The following is a 21,216-nucleotide window of genomic DNA, read 5'->3' as shown; positions in this document are numbered from 1 at the left end:
AGGTTAATTCTGACCTTACAGAATTATTTTTCACAGGGTTGCTATGGGTTAGAACCAACTCAACATCACTTAGCAACATTTTTCATTCATTCAACACACATTAACGCCAACTGTAAGGCATGGATACTGCTCTTAAGTCACGATCTTCCTTTAATAATAATAGCAGCTAATACTGGCTAAGTATCAATACTGACAGCTATTTTACATCAGTATCTCAATGTGTTTTATTGACTTTGCAAAATCAATCAACTGTGTTGTTGTTAGGTGCCATCGAGTTGGTACCAACCCATAGCGACCTTATGCACAGCAGAACGAAACACTGCCCGATCCTGGGCCAATCTCACTATAACATTACAAAGAATTCTAAAACACTTAATTTTGCTCATGAGGAACCTGTACATAGACCAAGAGGCAGCCATTTGAACCAAATAAGGGGATACTGCATGGTTTAAAATCAGGAAGGTGTGGGTCACAGTTGTATGATTTCACTATACTTATTCAATCTGTATACTGAGAAATAATTTCAGAAACTGGACTATGTGAAGAAGAATGAATCCTCAAGAATGGAAGAAAAGGTGACTTCCAGCAAGATGGACAGCTAGACAGATGCACTACAGACAGCCTTTAAGCAAAAATATGAGAGAGCAAATGAAACAGACAGATGAATATTCTGAAACCCTGAACTTCAGAGGAAAAGTTAGAGAAGTAACTTAAGTGCCTGTTAGGACAAGAAGCTGAACAGGGAGACTGGTGAATGACCATACAGACAGGTGCAAACATCTTGAACTTTTCTGAGTATCTTTGGTGACAAAAGGTAGCCTGGCAAAGCAGATTCACACAGGTGATGGAAAAGGTGTAATTCCTTCTTTTTCCCCATGATCCCCTGATAAGCAGAGGTGTGGACAACTCCTACGCTAGCTCAGATCCTGCTTTCAGGGAGTTGAGAGTCACATGGTTGTGAACCTCGCTAGTTTGAGGCAGGGGCTATGTGCACAGCTTTGATGTCTGGATTCAGTGCCAAACCTACAGAACTCAAAGAACCAACAGACCAGCATTAGTCTAGCAGAAACCCTTATAACCAGCCATCCTGTCCCTGTAATCTTAACAGACACTGAAACCAGCTCCATCAAGGGCCTCCATGAACTACTTTCAGATTGAATTCCCTGAACATAGATAACACCAATGCCTACAGGAACTCCATCTAAGACCAGGAACATCATTGCCACATCTCTCCAGCATCCACTGTGTGAGTTCCTTGGCTGGTAGGACCCCCAAAGAGTTTACTCCTCTCTGGGTTCAATAAATGCACTGGTTATTTTGGTTTTGATTTTTTCTTGTTTGGCTATTCTTTCTTCTCTTTCCTTCCTTTGAATTTTATTCATTCTATCTCCACTTTTATTTTTCCTTCTTTTCTTATTTATGTCCCCTCTTTTTTTCTTTCCATCTTTCTTTACTTCTCTTTTAGTCTTCCTTCTCCCTCTTTGTTGTGTTTTTTATTTCTTCCTTTTATTTTCTCTCTTATTTTTCTATTCTATGGCTCCATTTCCTCTTTCTTTTCTCTTTGTAGTTATTATGTTCTGTTTTTCTGTTTGCTGTCTGTTTTTATTTATTTGTTCTTTTTTATTGTTTTATCTTTTCATTGTCTGTTGCCTGTTTATTCTGTTTTGTTTTTTTTTTGTGTGTGTGTGTGTGTACGGGGGGGAGGGGTGGCTCTCCTCTTTTCCACCCAACAGGAAACAGCAACCATGCCCATACAGCCCATACAATGATACTGTCTACAGCACCAACCACTGGGCAAGAGCCAGTACCAGCTCCTATACCAATTGATCGATGATAGACAGCAGCCAACACCAGTCAAATTCACCCTATACTGAGGTGCATGAATGGCAAACAGAAAACGATGTACATACTTCCATTTTCTAACTACAGCCACAGAAGGCACTTGGTAAGAGCTTAAAAACACATCAATATACAATACTTAATTAAATACAAATATTACAACACTATAATGTACCAGAGAAAACAGACAATTTTAGCTCACATGAAGAAATAAGAGAGAATGGCTCAAACAAATGACCAAGATGCACAGCCAGAAAACACTTCTGAGGAAGAAAAGGTAATAGAACTAATTGAAACAGAACTCAAAAGAATGATATTTAGGTAACTTGAAAGCACTGACAGGAGATCAAAGAAAGCAAGGAGAACACAGGAAAAACTTTAGAAGAATTTATGAAAACACTAAAAGAACAAACAGAAAATAAATGCAAAAATTTTAAATAACACAAAACCTGTAATTAGAAATTCAGAAGATTTCAGAAACAGACAATCTATTGAACGGGCAAAGGAGTACATTTGAAGCAATAGAAGCCCAAATTAGTGAAATTGAAGAGTACTCTCTCAATGTTAGTATACTAGAAGAACAATCAGAGAAAAGAATGACAATATCTGAAGATATGGAAGGGAATATCTTAACCAGAATTCCAGAACAGGAGGAGACCATAAAAAAGACAGAGAAAATAGTTGAGCAGTTGTTGGAAGAAAACTTCCTTAACATCATGAAAGATAAGAAGATAAGCATACAAGAAGGTGAATGAACCCTAAACAGGACATATTCCAAAAGAAAATCTCCAAGACATATCACAATCAACCTTTCCAAATCCAAAGACAAATTTTTGGGAAAACCCAACAATTACCTATACAAAGGAGAACCAATAAAACTAAGCTCTGATTTCTCAGCAGAAACCATGTAGGCAAGAAGGCAAGGGGAGAACATACACAAAACTCTGAAAGAAAAAAATTACCAGCTAAAAATCATATGCCCAGCAAAGATATCCCTCAAATACAATGTGAAATTAGGACATATCCAGAGAAACAGAAATTAAAGGAATTTGTAAGAACCAGACCAACTTTTCCAAAAATACTAAAACGTGTTCTTTGAACTGAGAACCAATAACAGTACACAACCACCTGAGATTAATATACATAACAACAACCACCAAAACTCAATCCAGATATTTAAAGTAAAACAAAGCCACAAAACTGAAAATAGTTAACAAGGGATATCAATTTATAATGAACTACAATGCTCTTTAGCTATAAAGCATAAAGAGGTAATAATGTAGATACAGAACTTCCAAATTGCAATGAAGTCAAGTAGATTTCAATAAAAATAAACAGATTGTTTTAAATTGGGGGGAAATGATTACAGGGTAACCTAAAAAAAAGTAATATACCGTCACATCAAAATAAAAAAGATTTAGTAAACATTAACACAACAGAAATGAAAAGAAAACCCATAAACAAAATTAGTGCCGTGCAGAAAATTATGTGGAACCAGCAGCACCACAAAAAAACACACAGCAAAACGACAGCAATCAGTTCATACCTATAGATAATTACACTGAATATAAACATATTAAATGTACCAATCAAGATACAGAGAGTAGTAGAATGAATAAGAAAACAGGATCCTTCATATGCTGTCTATAAGATACACATCAAAAAGATAGAGACAGCTTAAATATCCATCAACAGAAGAATTGCTAAACAAAATTTGGTCCATACACACAATGATATACTAAGCAAGGTTGAAGAATAACGATGAATTAGCAAAACCTCTCACAATATGAATGAACCTGGAAGGCATTATGCTGAGTGAAATTGGTCATTCACAAAAGGATGTATGAGATCACCCTTAGTAAAATATTAAGAAAACATTTTTCTTGATAAAAGAAACATTCTATGTTGGTTAAGGACTAGAGGGTAAACACATGCTAACCTGGGTGTGGGGCAAGGAATATACAATAAAAGGGAGGTTGGCAGAGGAAAGCTGAAAGTAACAGGAGCCACAGAGAGGAATGCAAGAGTTAAAGTGAATAGAGTAAAAGTTTACAATTAAAGTAAATACTATTAACTGATGGTACATGGAGGGGATTGCAGTCATTGTATATGATTTGTTGAATGAAAAATTGATGATCTGCTCTGTAGATCTTCATTCAATTTACAATAAAATGTTAAAAAAAAAAAAAAAAAAAAAGACTGGAGTAAGATCCATTAACATCCTGCACTATGCAGTTGCCACAATCTTGCTTTCCGAAAGTGAAGATGACTTGAAGCACTTACTAAGGAAGGTAAAAATCCACAGTCTTTAGTATAGATTAATTACAGTTAGACATAAAGAAAATAAAAATCATCTCAAATGGAACAATAAGCAACATCATGATAAATGAAGAAAGATTGAATTTAAGGGTTTTGTTTTACTTGGATCTATGATCAATACCCATGGAAGCAGCAGTCAAGAAATCAACTGACATGTTGCATTGGGCAAATCTGCTACAAAAGACCTCTTTAAAGTGTTCAAGAGCAAAGACATCACTTTGAGGACTAAGGTTATTAACATATTCAATAACCATGCTTGTGAAAGCTGGACAATGAATAAAAAAGACCAGAAAAGAAGTGATGCCTTTGCATTATGATGATGGAGAAGAATATTTCATATACCATGGACTACCAGAAGAAGAAACAAATCTGTCTTGGAAGAAGTACAGCCAAAATACTCCTTAGGAGTGAGGATGGTAAGATTTTTCTTGCATACTTTGGACATGTTAGCAGGAGGGACAAGTCTCTGAAAAAAGGACATCCTGCTTGGTGAAGTACAGAGTCGTCAAAAAGGAAGAAGACTCACAATGAGATAGACTGGGCTCAAATATAATAACAATTGTACAAAGGGTCACTGTTGACTCAACAGCACAACAACACACTAAGGTGTAGAGTGGTTAAGAAAGTTGCCAAAGCCATACAACTTTGGGGCAGAACCTGGAACGGAACCTCAATCATCCCACTCTCATGCAGCTGCTGTTTACCAGGATGCTGTAATGTTCCTAATGTGCCCACAGCGCTCTGTGCATATCCTAGCACTTCCCACACTGTACTGCAATTATTTGTTTACTTTGAGTTGCTCTTGAGAGTCAATCAATAATTTCTTCATTCAATAAATATTTACTGGATCACTGCTATATGACAGGACCTGTGCTAAATGCCAGGACTATAGCAGTGAATGCAGCAGAAGTAATTGGGCCTTGCACTTATGGAGCTTACATTTGCGTAGCTGAGTCATAAAGAGATTAAAAATAGTTAATAGATAATGTTGTTGCAAGTTTTGTTAAGTACCAATGGAGGTAATTAATGGATTGGGATGCAATTTTAGATATGGGGAGGGCAGGAGCAGGATAAATCTCTGTGAGGTTATGTTCAAATGAATGAGAAGGAACCAGGCTATGAAATGTAAGGGCATGCCTATTCATTTCTACATCCTTGCCACTAAGCTTAGAGTCTGCAGCTCCGTGAATGTCATTTAATATGGTACAAATGACCGACTAACCTCAGTTTGGTCTTCCTTCTTCCTCAGACTTCAAATATGTTTCACACTCTTGATCAATTCAAATTCAAATCATCTTTCAAGACTTACCTTAAGCCATATTTCCTTCAGGAAATCTTCCTTAGCAATCAAAGAGGGCAACAAGTCAAAGGCCCAGGAAACAAAGCAAGCTAGATTAGGGAAACTCCAATATGATTAGGGCATTCAATTTGAGGGAGACAATGGTGAGAGATAGGTTGAAAAGTAGACCACGATCACATTCATTCATTCAGTAAACACTATTGAGTGCCTACAATGTGCCAGGCATTGGACATGTCCTTATTTTCATGATTCACAATTAAGGGCAAGGAGATGAACAATTGGTAAACAAAAATTGTGAAAAGTGCTAAAAAGGAAATTATTGGGAGATGAGATAAAGGGAAGGCCTAACTAAGAAAAGAATATTTATGCTGATGTTGAAAGTTGAAAAAGAGAAAGCCAAGAAAGAACATCCCAGGCAGAGTAAACAGCTTACTTAGCTCAAGTTCCTGAGGTGTGAAAGAACTTGATGCAACTGAGGAACTGAAATAAGACTGATGTTGCTGGAGTTCCCTAAGTAAGGAACAAGGAAAAGGATGAGGGGTCATATTGACCATGGCCTTGTAGAAGATGGTATTTTGTTCTAAATGCAATTAGGAATCACTGAAGAATTGAAAAAATAACTTATTGTGATTTGGGTGGAAGTTTACAGAGTAAATTGGTTTTCCATCCAACAATTCTGACAGTGTTAGATTTGTGACATTGATTGTAATTCCCACAATGTAGCAGCACTCTTCCCACTTTCTCACTGTGCTTACTGTCCTTTCCCCTATCTGAGCTTTATCCGTGAGCAAATGCTGCCCTTTGATCTGGTTTTGTTGGTTATTCTATGGAATGCATACCTCCCTTTTTTTTTTTTCCACCTTATGGGCCCGTCTATTGTTTGACTGAAAGTTGAGCCACTGGGGGTGGTTCAAACCCACCAGCCGCTCCTCAGATACCCTATTCAGGGTCACTGAGCCGGAAACAAGTTGACAGCACTTAACAATAGGCCATAGTCTTAAGGATCCAAGCAGTCTCTATCAGACCAGTAAGTCTGGTCCTTTTATTTATTGAGTTTTGTTTCACATTTTGCTCCCACTCTTTCCAGGACCTCCGATTGTAATGCCTATCAGAGCGTTGGTAATAGTAGCTGAACACCATATAGCTTTTCTGGTATCCGGGTCATGGATGTTGGAGTTTGCATGGTCCATTAGTCCTTTGGACTAATTGTTTCCACGTATCTTTGATTTTATTTCTTTTTTGCTCTGGATTGAGAGAGACCAATACTTGTACCTTAGATAGCTGCTTTTAAGTCCCTAGTCACTACTCACCAAAGTAGAATGTAGACTATGTTTTGTCAGTTGTGCTTGATGCCTCTAAGACTACAATCCTGAGCCCCCAGACTCTCAATGTGCTTACTTAGGAAGTTTTCATCATTTTGCCCCCAATATACTATGAGGAGCCCTGGTAGCATAGTGGATTAGGAGCGGGCTGCTAACCGCAAGGACAGTAGTTCTAATCTACCATTGCTCCTCAGGAGAAAGATGAGGTGAGGCTTTTAGTTTCTGTAAAGGTTTATAGGAAAGTAAAGAAACCCTATATAGGGTCTCTATGAGTCTAAACCAACTTAATGGCACACACAACCACTACCACCATACTCTACTATATTAATGGATATATTTGCAGCACATATAAATACATAAGTCAAGCCTGTCAAAGCTAGAGATACTTGTGGGTGCTACTGAAAAAAATCCTGGTGTCCTGATGTGGCACTGTGGGTTAATGCGCCAGACTGCAAAGCCATTTAAACTGCAAGGTTGGCAGTTCAAGCTCACCAGCTGCTCCCCAGAAACCCTATACAGGGTCGCTATGGGTCAGAACCAACTTGACGGCACTTAACAATAACTGAAAAAAATGTTTCAAGGGAATGGCATGATACAATTTCAGTACCAGATTATTCATTTTAGCAGCTGTGTGGGGAAAACAGAAGCCCTGGTGGTGTCGTGGGTTAAATGCTGGGCTGCTAACCAGGTCAGTGGTTCAAAGCCACCGCTTTACCATGGGAGAAAGATGTGGCAATCCATTTTCTGTAAATATGTCTTGGAAACCATATGGGGCAGTTCTACTCTGTTCTTTAAGGTCACTGTGAGTGAGAATCAACTCGACAACGGTGAGGGTGGGGTGGTTATGAATTTGATGTGGAAAATAGATTGTAGAAGGACAGAAGTGGCGTAGGGAATTCCTTTAAAAGCTTTAAATTGCATAAACTAATTGATGCTATAAGAAACCAGGATAGTGGTTAGTGTTGGCAGTAAGTGATGAATATTTATGGATATTTGCAAATGATTCTCAAATAGTTCTGCAAAATAATAGCATGTGAATACAAGGAGAAAGAAATTTGGCAAAACATGAATACATAATGAATCTAGATGAAGAGTATATGAGCAGTCCATATGCCATTCTTGCAACATTTCTATAGGTTTGAACATTTTAATAATAAAAAGCGGTAGAAAAGCTATTACAATAACCTAAGCACAAGAAGCTGTGCTTTGGATTAAACATGGCAATAAAGATAAAGAAGAGTAAAACATTCCAGGATATACTTATATTTTGGAAGTAGTACTGAAAAGACTTGGTAAGATGTGGTGGATGAGGAAAAGAGGAGCAATCATGGATCACCCCCATGCTGAGCCAGGATTCATCTGACAACTAAACTCATTGAGATGCCAAGTACTGAAATGAGAGAGGGAGCAGATTTGAGGGGGGAAATTAGTGGCCCTTCAAATAGGTCCAAAATTGAGTGCAGCCTCATCATCCCAAATCCTGTTGAGGATTTCTAGCGTCCTTCATCTTAAAGAATGGTACCACTATCACATATGAAACAATTGTACCAACAGTAGTAATTCTTAACATTACCCTCTACCCCACTTTTCCATATTCAGCCAATCACCAAGCTCTGTTGATTCAAACTTCAAAATATTTTAGGTATAATTTCATGTCTCCCCATGTCCACTGTGAACCATCTTCTTAAACTAAGCCTGTAACATCACTTACCAGGATTAGAGTAATAGTTTAACTGAGTTTCCAGTTTCCCTCTTTGCTTTCTTTCAATCCATAGATTGAAAACATGGAATGTAATTTCTAAAATAAAAAGCTCACATGTCTCTCCTGATTAAAATCTTTTAAATGACTCCCTTGAGGACAGGGGCTTGGTAGTGGTGTCTGAAGCCAAGGAGAACCTAGAAGAGGTTGCTGGTCCAGGTGAGACATGGGGTGTAACCCAAGATACAGATAGAGGCAGTGGTGATGGAGGAGGGAATACTCTGAAGGAATATTAAGACTTCCCTGGAACACTTCTCAACTTCATTCAGGTCTCTCTTCAAGCATCAGCTCAGAAGCCTTCAGGATCACTGTGTCTGAAAGATTCTCCACTTTTCCACATCTAACCCCTTACCCTGTTTACTGGAGTCCCAGTGTGGCGCAGTGGTATAACGCCCTGGACTGCAAAGTCGGATTGAACCACACGGTCGGTGGGTTCAAACTCAGCAGCTGTTCCTCAGAAACCCTATACAGGGTCTTTATGAGTCGGAACTAACTCAACAGCACTTTAACAACAAGCCTGCACACTAATTTTTATGGTGTTTACCTGTAGCTGAAGTTACTGTCACATATTAAGTGCCTTTCCTTCCTCAACTCTTTTTGTGTGTATGTGTGTTTGCCCGTCTCTTTCTTTTTTTTTTTTCCCCCTTAAATGTTTTATTGTGAATTATGTGATAGTTTACATGGGAGAACATTAGCTTTACAGTCATTCTAACGCAAATCATTTCACTGCCATGGTTACAATCCCCTCCATGCAATCCTTCCTCCCCACCTCTCACACCTCGCCCACCCCCCCCACCCCCCGCAACCAGGTCTTCAGCCCACAGTCGCTCTCCCTCCCTCCCGCAACTCTTACTGCACTGAAAACTTCCTTTGTCTTGGTCACCTGCGAATAGAACTTTGGCCTGGCACATTGTTGTTAAGTGCCGTTGAGTCAGTTCCGACCCATAGCGACCCTGTACGGAGTTTCCAAGAAGCGGCTGGTGAGCTAGAACCACCTGGCACATAGGTGTCAATCATGTGGATAAACAAACAAACTCCCTACAGGGATCCTGTTCGCTCCGCCCTTTCCTCCTGACCCAAAAGGAAAGAAATGAGGAAAAGGAAGCTAAGACTAAATTACCAGCAGGTTTCCGGTCTCGCGTCGCGACGAGGCCGTAAATTAGCGAAGTTGTCCGGCCCCTTCCCCCAATGGGCGTTCCTGAAGAGTGACTAACCAATGACGAGTGACTCTTTGGGTACTAGCCCAATGGTTCGGTAGGTGGGCGGAATTCTGAGGAGCGGGACTCTCATTGAATTGCGTCTTGAAGAGCACCACTTCCGCCCACGTGGGAAACAGCGCTGTGTAGACGGAACTTGAACCTGAGGTGCGGGAGCGGTTTTTGGTGTGATGGGGCCGGCACCAGCCGGAGCAACTGGGGAGTCAGAGGTGGGTGAGCTAGCTGAAAGGAAACGATGCTCAGTAAACGCCTTCCCTGGCTTAGGGACCGTAGATGCCTTACTGTGATCACTCGCCGATGAGAAACACGAGGGTAGACCCCTCTGAAGTAGTCCCGTTTGCCCAGGTTTGTAGTCTGGGGTACTAATACAGTCAAGGCCTGTTAGGTGGTAGAGCTTGAAAGGATTTGCTTAGAAGCACTGACGCCTTCTGAATTCCGCTTCGTTCGTTAGCTCTGCACCTTGGAGTTGAAGGCATCTGCGGCTTGAATGAATTTCCTGTCTGGGTCCCATTTCTGGATGTTGGGCAGTATCTTTCACTCGTGCCCAGTTCTGTACTCCCTGCTGTAGCGAAAGGCACATGGTGGCGCTCCTGGACCATTCTAATAAGCGCCTCTTTGGTGTGGGGCCGTTGAGGGGGTTGGCCCAGGCTTATAGGGAAAAGGTTTGGAATCTTGCAGACCAACTATGGAACCTTGAAGGAGTCACAGGACCTCCCTCAAAAGTCCGTTTTCTGCTAGGATTATTGTGAGGAGTGAATGACTTGTGAGTATACACTTCTGGGCCAGTAGTTTCTAGTTCTTTGCATTGAGTACCTACTGAATTCTGGTATAGTCAAGTCTTGCTGGGAAAAATGAAATTGGGCAGGAGTTGAATAGAAGCGAAAGTGAAGAGAGAGGTCTTTTGAGACGACACAAGCCTAACTGAGCAATAGAGGAAGTTCAGTCTTTGATTTGTTAAGTGCTGTCAAGTCATTCTGACTCTTTAGTGACCCTGAATAGGGTTTCCGAGGAGTTGTTGGATTTGAATCACAAATCTGTTCTGTGCTTATCTGTTGTCCCACACCAGGTCTTTATGCATGGAACGTCAAAATACGAGGGGGCTTGAGCAGAGCTCAAGACAAGGCCCAATCAGCTGCTACTTGTACCAGCTCTAGGTGGAGCTCCATGCTTGTGTGATTGATGAGGGGGTGGACAGAGAGCACTCACTTTAAGGAGTTTTCATTTCTAGGAACGTCCAAGTAATGATTATTGTTGTTAAGTGCCCTCAAGTCGGTTCTGACTCATAGCTACCCTATGTAGGGTGTCCGAGGAACAGCTGGTGGGTTTGCACCACTGACTTTGTGGTTTGCAGTCTAGTGCTGATCCTACAGTGTCACACTAGGAGTCCCTAAGTAATAATTATCCTGAGTTTTGTAGAATCTCTGCTATTTAAAAGAGGCATGAGGAACAAGTGACCCTTTTACTTATATACAATAAGCACTAGACTGCAAACACAGGTCCGTGGTTCAAGCCTGCCAGCCACTCCTAGGGAGCAAGAGGCTTTCTGCTCCTACAGAATTGAAAGCCTTGGGAACCCTACACAGGGTCGCTATGAATCAGAACTGATTGACGGCACTGGACAACCACAACATCATGGTAGCACCTAATGTAACTGGTGTTGGACACCTAGGATCTCACACTGGTTTGTCTCTCTCACTGGCCACAGGTGATGGAGCCAATTTTGGAAAGCATAGGCAAGGGAGGGAAGAAGGCGTCCTCAAAGAAACGCACGGTGGCTGGGTCTCCAGTGGAGGGCCTCTTGCAGCCAGTGAAGCTCAGCAGGGCAGAGCTATACAAGGAGCCCACCAGTGAGGAGCTGAATCGCCTTCGGGAAACTGAGAGCCTGTTCCATTCCAGCCTGCTTCGTTTACAGGTACTATTGGGTAGCTGGGGTTTGGGTTAGGGAAGTAGGCTTGGGACTTTTAAATCTGTTGGACATACCCCTTTTCCTCTTGCAGGTAGAGGAGCTACTAAAGGAAGTGAGACTGTCAGAGAAGAAGAAGGAACGCATTGATACCTTCCTACAGGAGGTCAAGCAGAGAATCCTGAGGGTGCCCTCAACCCCTGAGACAGAGGTGAGGCAGGTGACCTGAGAGATTTTGAAGTCCAGAAGAGGTCTTTCTCATTGAGCGCTTTTCAGACAAAGGCCATGTTACTCTCTAGAGGGACTGAAATGATAAGGGACTCATTAGGACTGTCAAAAGCCTGGGTCGGTCACATATCCATGCATTCAAGAAGCACTTAGGGGCCTGGCAATATGTCCTTTGTATACATCAGTTAACAAAACATCTCTATGGGAGCAGACAGCCTCATCTTTCTCCTGTGGGGCAACTTGTGAGTTTGAACCACTGATCTTTCAGTTAGCAACTCAGCACTCAACACACTACGCCATCTGGGTTCCTAATGGTAATATTGTTGGTAAGGGCTATTGAGTTGGTTCTGACTCATAGAAACCCTTTATAGGGTTTCTGAGACTGGTGGGTTTGAACCACTGACCTTGTGGTTAGCAGTCCAGTGTTATCTATAGCGCCACACTAGGATTCCACTGGTATGTTAAGTACCATCAAGCCAATTATGACTAATGGTGACCTTGTATGGGGTTTCCGAAGAGCAGCTAGTGGGTTTGAACTGCCAACCTTGTGGTTTGCAGTCCAGTGTTTATCCTACAGCATTACACCATGGATCCATGGTAATGTTGTTAAGTGCTGTCAAGTTGGTTCTGACTCATATTGACTGTATATCAGATTTCTAAGGAGCCATTATTTAAACTATTGACCTTGTGGTTCTCAGTCCAGTGCTGATTGGGCAGAACCACACTAGGAATCCATGATAATGGTGGTGGTGGTGGTAGTGGCTGTGTGCCGTGGAGTCGGTTCTGACTCATAACGAACCCTGTACAGGGTTTCTGAGGCTGTAAATCTTTATGGGAGCAGAATGCCTCATCTTTGTCCTGCAGAACAGCTGGTAGTTTTGAACTTCTGACCTTGCGGTTTGCAGCCCGATTTGTAACCGCTACGCTACCAGAGCTCTTTTGTTGTTGTTGTGGTTAAGTGCTGTTGAGTCAATTTCGACCCATAGTGACCCTGTATAGGGTTTCCAAGAAGCAGCAGGTGAGCTTGAACCACTGACCTTAGCAGTTCAAATGACTTTGCAGTCTGCCACATTAGCCCATAGCACCATACCAGAGTTCTTTTAGAAGGGAATAAGTACTGTCTTTGAATAAAACAAAACAAGGTAAGGAGTTTGGGAGTATTAGCAAGTAAGGGTAGGTTGCAGTCTTAAATAGAAGAGTAGTTAGGATAGGCTTTTGTGAAAATTTGAGGGAGGTGGATCAAAGAGGAAGAACATCCCAAGAAGGGGAAATACTGGTACACAAAGGCTCAAACTCCAAAACCTGGCTCATTTTTGCTATGGATGAGGAAGTTTAGAAGGAGATGTGTACAGAAAGCAATGGGGGAAAGGTGCGTGTTATGCTGGGTCTTAAATGTCAGAATCAGAACTTTGGTTATTGCTCCTGTTAAAGTGGTTAGCCACTGTACAAGTCTTTGGGAGAGGAGAAATGTGATCGAACTTGGGTTTAAGGAAGATTATGCAGGCTGTTGAAAATAGGCTGGAAAGGGATGAAGGTGAAATCAGGTTAAGAGCAAGGTTGATGGTTCAAACCCACCAGCTGCTCTTCGGAAATCCTATACAGGGTTGCTGTGAGTCAGAACTGACTCATCAGCACTTAACAATAGCAATGGTAGACTGTAGAGTTCTGGTGCAGTGATACAGAATAAATACTGGACTGCTTACTACAAGGTCAGCAGTTACTCCTCTGAAAACCTATACAGGACTGCTGTGAGTCAGAACTGACTAGATGGCACCTAGTAACAACAGTTAGGAACCTGTTGTGTTGTGATCCACTGAAAAAATGATGGTGGCTCAGACTAGGGTGCAAAGTGAAGTGTTCAATCTGAATACATTTTGAAGGCAGAAATGGATATTTTTAATGGAGCTGTGTCAAGGCGATTTAAATGCTTTGGTTTAAGTAACTAGTGTGGAGTTGTTAATGAAATGTTGTTAAGTGAAATGGTGAAGGCACGTTTTGGGAAAGTTGAATCTATACCTGTCACTGTCTCTGTCCCCACAGCTGATGGATCAGGCATGGCTCCCAGCTGGGGTTCGTGTTCCCATCCACCAAGTGCCTTTTACTGTGAAGGGCTGTTTTCGCTTCCTGCCCCCAGTCCAGGTCACCATTGTGGGCAGCTACCTTCTGGGCACCTGCATCCGACCGGACATCAATGTGGATTTGGCGCTGACCATGCCCAGGGTGAGGTCTGTGGTTTGGGGGTAGAGAGACATGCCATTTTACCACCTTCAAGTCCTTGGGGCCCACCCTCTTTCCCACTTTCACTTACCAAGGATTTGAAATCTGAATTCTGACTCTAAAGAGCCGAGCACTGCCGACATTCTGAGGTCAGCTTACATGTGTTCTTAGGCTGGTTGTACCTCCGGGACTTTGCTTTTCTCATCTGACAACTGGATAGAGTGTTGCTAGTCCTGACTCAGACCTTTAGACTTGAGTTTGCCAGGCTGGGGTTCTCACCGTGACGTCATTTTTGCCCTCAAGTGCTGTAACACTTCAGTCATCTCTTCCTTCCTCTTGCTCCTCCAGGAGATCCTGCAGGACAAGGACGGGCTGAACCAGCGCTACTTCCGCAAGCGTGCCCTCTACTTGGCCCACATGGCTCACTACCTAGCCCAGGACCCCCTCTTTGGCAGTGTTCGCTTCTCCTACAGCAATGGCTGCCACCTAAAACCCTCACTACTGCTGCGGCCGCATGGTAGGGAGCACACAGGGCTTTGGGTACAGCATGGGTGACAAGTCCAGAAGAATAGGTACAGGGATCTTGAGCTTGGAGGAGGCTGTTGTAGAGGCTCTTCTTGCTTAAGGTGATCACAAGCTCTCAGTGCCCCTGTCTCCACCCAGGGAAGGATGAGCGCCTGGTTACTGTACGTCTACATCCGTGTCCCCCACCTGAGTTCTTCCGCTTATGCCGCCTGCTGCCAACCAAGAACAACGTACGCTCTGCCTGGTACCGAGGGCAGAGTCCTCCAGGGGATGGTGAGCTGGCACTGGTGTCAGGAAGAGATGGAGGGAAGGTGTGTTGTGGGGACTTCACTCTTCACATCTTGCCCTTTGCTCCCCCAGGGAGCCCAGAGCCCCCAACACCCCACTACAACACATGGGTCCTGCAGGACACAGTCCTTGAGTCCCATGTGCAGCTGCTGTCTGCTGCCCTGGGATCAGCCCCAGGACTGAAGGATGGTGTGTGTCTTCTGAAGGTCTGGCTGCGGCAGCGGGAGCTGGACAAGGTGCGTTAGGTTGGCCCAGCCTCACTGCCCCACTGAGTCTAAGGCTGGTTCTGAGGCCTCTCCTATCTCTTTCAGGGACTGGGTGGGTTCAGCGGGTTCCTGGCCACCATGCTGGTTACCTTCCTCACATCCACACGCAAAATTCATACCACCATGAGCGGCTACCAGGTCCTGAGAAGCGTCTTGCAGTTTCTGGGTGAGGCAGTTAAGCTGGGAAAGGTTAAGGGTTCTTCTCCACTTGGGATTCCTCTCATCCCGGCTGGGATCAGCCTTCTTCTTGCCATCAGATAAATGCTCCAACTCGATTCCAGAGACAGGCAGTCATAGGATCTGGGACTGAGGAGGGATGTTCTTATTCTTAGGGCTGTGTTCCAAGAAAGGGACACACCTTGTGACATCCTTTCTCTGGTATACTCCATCCAGCTACCACAGATCTGACAGTCAGTGGGATCAGTTCATGTCTTAGCTCGGATCCTTCCTTGGTGAGTTGGGGTAGAGTTGGGTCTGGACAAGGGGACCTGAAGATAAGGCTCCAACCCTGATTGACTTCACTTTGCTGTTCCTCCTCCCTCGCTCCCAGCCCGCCCTGGCTGACTTCCACCAGGCCTTCCCTGTTGTCTTCCTGGATTTCTCGGGCCATCTCAACCTCTGTGCTGATGTTACTGCCTCCACTTACCACCAGGTACCCCTGGGCCTCTACTACTGGGTTCCTAGACTTTTCTGCTAGAACCAGAACTTTCTACACTCCTCCAAAGAGCTAAAGGCAGATATGCTTCCTGGTTTGAGTCCTTGGATCAATGAGGAGGGGGCACAGTGGTACCAGTTTCACCTCTGAGTCTCTCCTGACTCATTGGCCCCAGGTGCAGCACGAGGCACGGCTGTCCATGACATTGTTGGACAGCAAAACAGATGACGGGTTCCAGCTGTTGCTGATGACTCCCAAACCAATGGTCCGGACTTTTGACCACATCCTCCAGTGAGTGGAGGCGTAACAAGGTTTGGGCGGGTTTTCCGGTAGGTGCTCGGTCCTCCCGGGGAATGATTGAGAGCTTGACTTGGAGCCAGCAAGCCCTGGTTCTTCTTGGTTTCTTTGCACCTCTAGTCTCCGCCCACTGAGTCGTCTGCAGACGGCTTGTCACCGGTTGAAGCTGTGGCCTGAGCTGCAAGATCATGGCGGGGACTATGTCTCAGCTGCTTTGGGCCCCCTCATTACCCTCCTGGAGCAGGGCCTGGGATCCCGGCTGCAGCTGCTGGGCCACTCTCGGCCTCCAGTCCCGGAGGTGAGATGGTGTGAGGAGGGGGGGATATGTGGGAGAGTGGGCTTGGGATGCTAGTCACACATGGTCCTTCCAGCAAGAGTGAAATAGGAGGGGGCCTAAGGTTGGAGGACTCAGTCTCTCTATACCCTACAGTGGGGAATCCACCAGGATCCTCCCAAGCACAGAGACTCCGGAGCCCTGACCCTGGGATTGCTCCTGCGTCCTGAAGGGCTGACCAGTGTCCTGGAGATGGGTCCAGAGGCTGACCAGTCTGAGGTAAGCCTGGATACTGGTGTGGGGATTTCCCTGTCTGGACCGGTGGTCCTTTTCCCACCCGGATTGAAGCCTGCCACGAGAATCCTGACAGAACCCTCTTTGTTTGGTCTCCACCCCAACGTCTCCTTTCCTTCTCCTCAGGCTGCTGTTTTCCGCCAACTGTGGGGTTCCCGCTCAGAGCTCCGGCGTTTCCAAGATGGTGCCATTCGGGAAGCTGTGGTCTGGGAGGCAGCCTCGGTAGCTCAGAAGCGCCTTATTCCCCAGCAGGTGGTCACCCACCTCCTAGCACTGTGAGTGTTAACAGTCTAAATGCCAGGAGGCAGCCCTGGGTGGGGAGCCTTTGATTAGGGTCTGACCCAGGCTGTTGGGGGTTAGGAGCTCATCTCCTGCTGCGTCACAGTTCTCTGTGCCCTCACTGTGATTGTCCCTCTCCAGTCATGCAGACATCCCAGATACCTGTGTCCACTATGTGGGGGGCTTCCTGGATGCATTGATACAAGGCCCGAAGGAGGTAAGGGCCCTGTACTGGGGGGTCGGACTAGCAGTTGTGAATTGCAGGTGCAGTGGGAGAAAACCCAGGCCAGCCTGTAGCTCCCTGAGTGTCCAGCAGAGGGGGCACTGGTTCTTTAGCTGAGCCATGGCAGAGGCCCTGGGGTGTTAGGGTTCTGTTATCCTGGTGTCCTTACTGTCTTCTTCTGCTCAGACCTCCAGCACAGGGGAGGAAGCCCTGGCAGCTACAGTGCGTTGCTACGATGACCTCAGCCGCCTGCTGTGGGGGCTGGAGGACCTCCCACTGACTGTCTCTGCTGTTCAAGGTGTTCACCCAGTGCTGCGATACACGGAGGTGAGGGGCAAGAGGGCCTGGACTCTCTCCACCTGGGAACCCTCAACTCTGCTGTAGTCATCTGGTGTCCCCTCTCCCAACTCTTGATGCCAAGCACCTCCCCCACCTATCCACGCTCAATCCTCAGGGAATACTTTTCTACAGGTATTCCCACCACTGCCTGCCTGGCCAGCCTATTCCTTTTATGAGCGCCTTCGAGAGCAGGCCTCACTGGCGCCCCGGCCCGACAAGCCCTGTCCAGCCTATGTGGAACCTATGACTGGTGAGGGGCTCTCGGAGGGTGTGGAGTCAGTGGGCGGAGCAGCACCCACTTACCTTACAGTTAGAGACGATCCCTGGCTCTTCTTCTCAGTGGTGTGCCACTTGGAGGGCAGTGGTCAGTGGCCTCAGGATGTTGAGGCCGTGCGACGGGTCCGAGCTGCCTTCCAACTTCGCCTGGCAGAGTTACTAACCCAGAAACATGGGCTGCGGTGCCAAGCCACCGCCACGCACACAGATGTCCTCAAGGTTAGTGTGAGGCAAGACCGGTACGGTGGGGAGGACGGGGGTGCCACTTCCCATCCCTACACCTGTTCCCTGTTCCTGACAGGATGGATTCGTGTTCCGGGTACGGGTGGCTTACCAGCGGGAGCCCCAGATCCTGAGGGAGACACGAAGCCCTGAGGGGGTGATGTCACTGAGGGATACACCTGCCTCCCGCCGCCTTGAGAGGGACACGAAGCAGTTGCCCCTGCTCACCAGCGCCCTGCATGGGTATGGTCCCCTGCAGGCTCTCCCCATCTGGGTACCTTTCCTGCCCCCATTCTCCTCTCCTGACTCCTGCTCTTCTGGGGGCCAGATAGCGTCCTGGTCACGGTCAGGGGTAGGAGGTAAGTCCTAGCTCCCCTGACTGTCTGTGTCCCTTCAGTGAGATTCTCCTCAGGACCTGATTTACCTCATCTCTAAAGTGGGAACAGTGATAGGAGCAAGTCTTTAGGGCATTTGTGAGGAGAACAGGAGATGCGCATGTCGAGCAGCATTAACACAGGCCAGCATTGGGTAGGGGTTGACTAACGGCGCTGAGGCTAAGACACTGGTCCTGGGCCCTGGGTACCTGGTCTCACAGTCATGCTTCCCTTCTCCTTCTAGACTCCAGCAGCAGCACCCAGCCTTCTCGGGTGTGGCTCGGCTGGCCAAGCGGTGGGTTCGCGCCCAGCTCCTGGGGGAGAGCTTCTCTGATGAGAGCCTGGACCTGGTGGCTGCTGCCCTCTTCCTGCACCCTGAACCCTTCTCTCCACCCAGGTGATCTTCTCTGCCCTTTCCCAGCAGGGAAAGCTCCCCTTAGGGCCAGTCTTTATCCCTCATACAGTACCCTCACTAAGTGGGAGAGGGGAGTAGAAGCAAATGACAGAAGGGGTTTTAAGACCCTCCTAGGTTGTGACTGATGGGAGGAGACTGGGCAGTGAGCTAGACTCTAGACTCTGTGCTTATTCCCTGCCCTCAGCTCCCCCCAGGTTGGCTTCCTTCGGTTTCTCTGCCTGGTATCAACCTTTGATTGGAAGAACAACCCCCTCATTGTCAACCTCAACAACGAGCTCACTGGTGAGTGGTAGGAACTGGGGTTGGACTGCTGGAAATGCTGCCCTTTGCGGTCTGCAGAACGGGACAGACATGGGTTTTCTCTGCCTCACCTGGCTCAGGTATCTAAGACCAGCCCTTGGGGTGGGGAGGTGCCAGGAGGAAGAGGCCTAGGTCCAAGCGTTTAGAGAGCTCTTACACTGTAGAAATGTTGCCCACACGATGGTCAGAAAGAGAATGGTCTGTGGGTGGTCAGCAGGCTACACTTGGGCTGTGGAGGGTGAGCAGAGTGGGGACCCTGAACATTAGGTGAGAAGTCTTGTGGTGGCGAGCAGGGAAGGGCCCGGATTAGAAGAGATGCCCAGACCTCTTGAGGGGTGGGGTTGGTAGTTTCCGGTTGTAATATGAGGAACTCCTGGCGCTGCAGAGAGCATGGTGTCAGCTTCCTAATTCCCCAGGTGTGTGGGGCACAGGGGAGAAGGGGCTAGGGGCAGGCCTCGGCTTGTGTAGTCCCAGAAACCAGAATGGGTATGTGAGGCAGTGGAAAATTCTGCTGGGCTGAAGCCAGGAGGTTAAAGCCCCCCAGTTTGAGGCAACTGCTGTTACTTTCATCACCTTGGTCACCAGGGGGTAAGGGCCTTCTTTAGAAAATCCCTCTGGTGGACAGACGCTGGGCCTACTGCTGAAGGATCTGGGGCAGGAGGGACAGGCTGACCTGGGCTTCCCCCCTTTATCCCCAGTGGAGGAGCAGGTAGAGATCCGAAGTGGCTTCCTGGCAGCTCGGACACAACTCCCTGTAATGGTCATCACTACTCCCCAGGACCGTAAGAGTTCTGTATGGACACAAGATGGACCCTCAGCCCAGGTTCAACCCCATCCCTCCCCCTAAATGTGTAGTTTCTCCTGGGGAGATGTGTGGTCAGTCTGCTCTGATACTTTTGTGTTTCCCAGATCCTACAGCAGCTCGTGATCCTGGCAGCTGAGGCCTTGCCCATCCTAGAGAAGCAGCTAATGGATCCCTGGGGGCCTGGGGACATCAGAGTAAGCCCCTGACCAAGAGTGACTCCAGGATGGGACCCCTCCCAAGTGCCCATGCCCTATTTTGCTGACTGTCTAGGAACAGAAGGCTTTGGGAGACCTGGAGGAGAACCTGGGAGCCTGGCTCCATCTAGGCTTCGTGCTTCTAGCTTGTGTTCCTTCTATTGGACAAAAGCTTGCTTCAGATGCTTCTTCCATGGGTCTTAAGTGTTCCCATATGATGGATGGTTAGCAAAGTAGACAGAGGGAAGCTTGTGGAGGAGTTTGTGGTCTCACTCCAAACTCCGAGCAGGCACTGCTGACACCACCCTATCCATCCTCAGACAGTGTTCCGGCCACCTTTGGACATGTATGATGTGCTAATCCACCTGTCTCCCCGTCACATTCCCCGCCACCGCCAAGCTGTGGACTCACCGGCTGCCTCCTTCTGCCGTGGCCTGTTCGCTGATCCCCGACCCTCACCCTTGATGCCTGTGCTGGGTTATGATCCTCCCCAGCTCTATCTGGCGCAGCTCAGAGTATGTCTTAAAAGGCTGGAGATGAGACTCCTGGGAGGAGCTGGGCTCTGGAGCTACCTGATTGCAACCATATGTCTATCTTGCCCCCTCTAGGAGGCCTTTGGGGAGCTGGCCCTCTTCTTCTATGACCAGCATGGTGGTGAAGTGATTGGCGTTCTCTGGAAGCCTACCAGCTTCCAGCCCCAGCCCTTCAAGGTGCGTTAGCTGGTGACTGCCATGTGTTCCTCACTGTGTGGTTCCATGTGAACTTGAAGTCTGCGTGGCCTGCTCCATGAGCCAGCCTGTGTCCGGTGGGAGGGAGGCATGTGGGTTCATGTGCATCTTGTCTCCACACCCCACCCACCCTGCCCCCAGTATAGTTAGTGTCTCTGAATGTGCCTTAGTGACCCCCTCACCCACGTTTCTTCTGTGGCTTCTCCAGGCCTCCAGCACAAAGGGACGCATGGTGATGTCTCAAGGTGGGGAGCTGATGATGGTGCCCAATGTGGAAGCAATACTGGAGGACTTTGCCGTGCTGGGCGAAGGCCTGGTGCAGACTGTGGAGCCTCGAAGTGAGAGGTGGACTGTGTGA

General features: G+C 46.5%; 1 protein-coding gene across 2 annotated transcripts; it reads left to right on the top strand.

Annotated features, from left to right (window-relative positions):
- Positions 1–9,926: 9,926 nt before the first annotated feature.
- On the top strand, positions 9,927–21,216 carry NOL6 (nucleolar protein 6 (RNA-associated)). 2 transcript variants are annotated; one of them, XM_006863034.1, is made up of 26 exons: positions 9,927–9,965; positions 11,462–11,668; positions 11,754–11,870; positions 13,928–14,107; positions 14,453–14,621; positions 14,768–14,902; positions 14,990–15,153; positions 15,229–15,349; positions 15,577–15,635; positions 15,734–15,835; positions 16,014–16,129; positions 16,256–16,433; positions 16,566–16,688; positions 16,830–16,978; positions 17,124–17,199; positions 17,392–17,532; positions 17,677–17,794; positions 17,885–18,039; positions 18,122–18,285; positions 18,661–18,813; positions 19,016–19,113; positions 19,830–19,954; positions 20,041–20,130; positions 20,451–20,645; positions 20,739–20,840; positions 21,067–21,216. In XM_006863034.1, the coding sequence occupies exons 1-26, from the start codon at positions 9,927–9,929 to the stop codon at positions 21,214–21,216; spliced, it is 3,426 nt and encodes a 1,141-aa protein (XP_006863096.1). The 2 variants fall into 2 exon arrangements, with proteins under 2 accessions (XP_006863096.1, XP_006863097.1); XM_006863035.1 differs by lacking the exons at positions 17,392–17,532; positions 17,677–17,794; positions 17,885–18,039; ... (5 more) ...; positions 20,451–20,645; positions 20,739–20,840.

The sequence above is a fragment of the Chrysochloris asiatica genome, unplaced genomic scaffold (genome assembly GCF_000296735.1).
Source record: "Chrysochloris asiatica unplaced genomic scaffold, ChrAsi1.0 scaffold00053, whole genome shotgun sequence".
Lineage (NCBI taxonomy): Eukaryota > Metazoa > Chordata > Mammalia > Afrosoricida > Chrysochloridae > Chrysochloris > Chrysochloris asiatica.
The sequence above is the reverse complement of the archived record's forward strand: the minus strand, read 5'-3'. Positions and strand labels throughout refer to the sequence as shown.

What these genes read in the sequence shown, in the direction of transcription:
- NOL6 (XM_006863034.1), top strand. Translation starts at nt 9,927, where the DNA reads ATGGGGCCGGCACCAGCCGGAGCAACTGGGGAGTCAGAG. An exon ending in GTCACCCACCTCCTAGCACT is followed by an intron (nt 16,979 to 17,123) that starts GTGAGTGTTAAC and finishes GTCCCTCTCCAG; the next exon opens with TCATGCAGACATCCCAGATA. An exon ending in CGCACACAGATGTCCTCAAG is followed by an intron (nt 18,040 to 18,121) that starts GTTAGTGTGAGG and finishes TGTTCCTGACAG; the next exon opens with GATGGATTCGTGTTCCGGGT.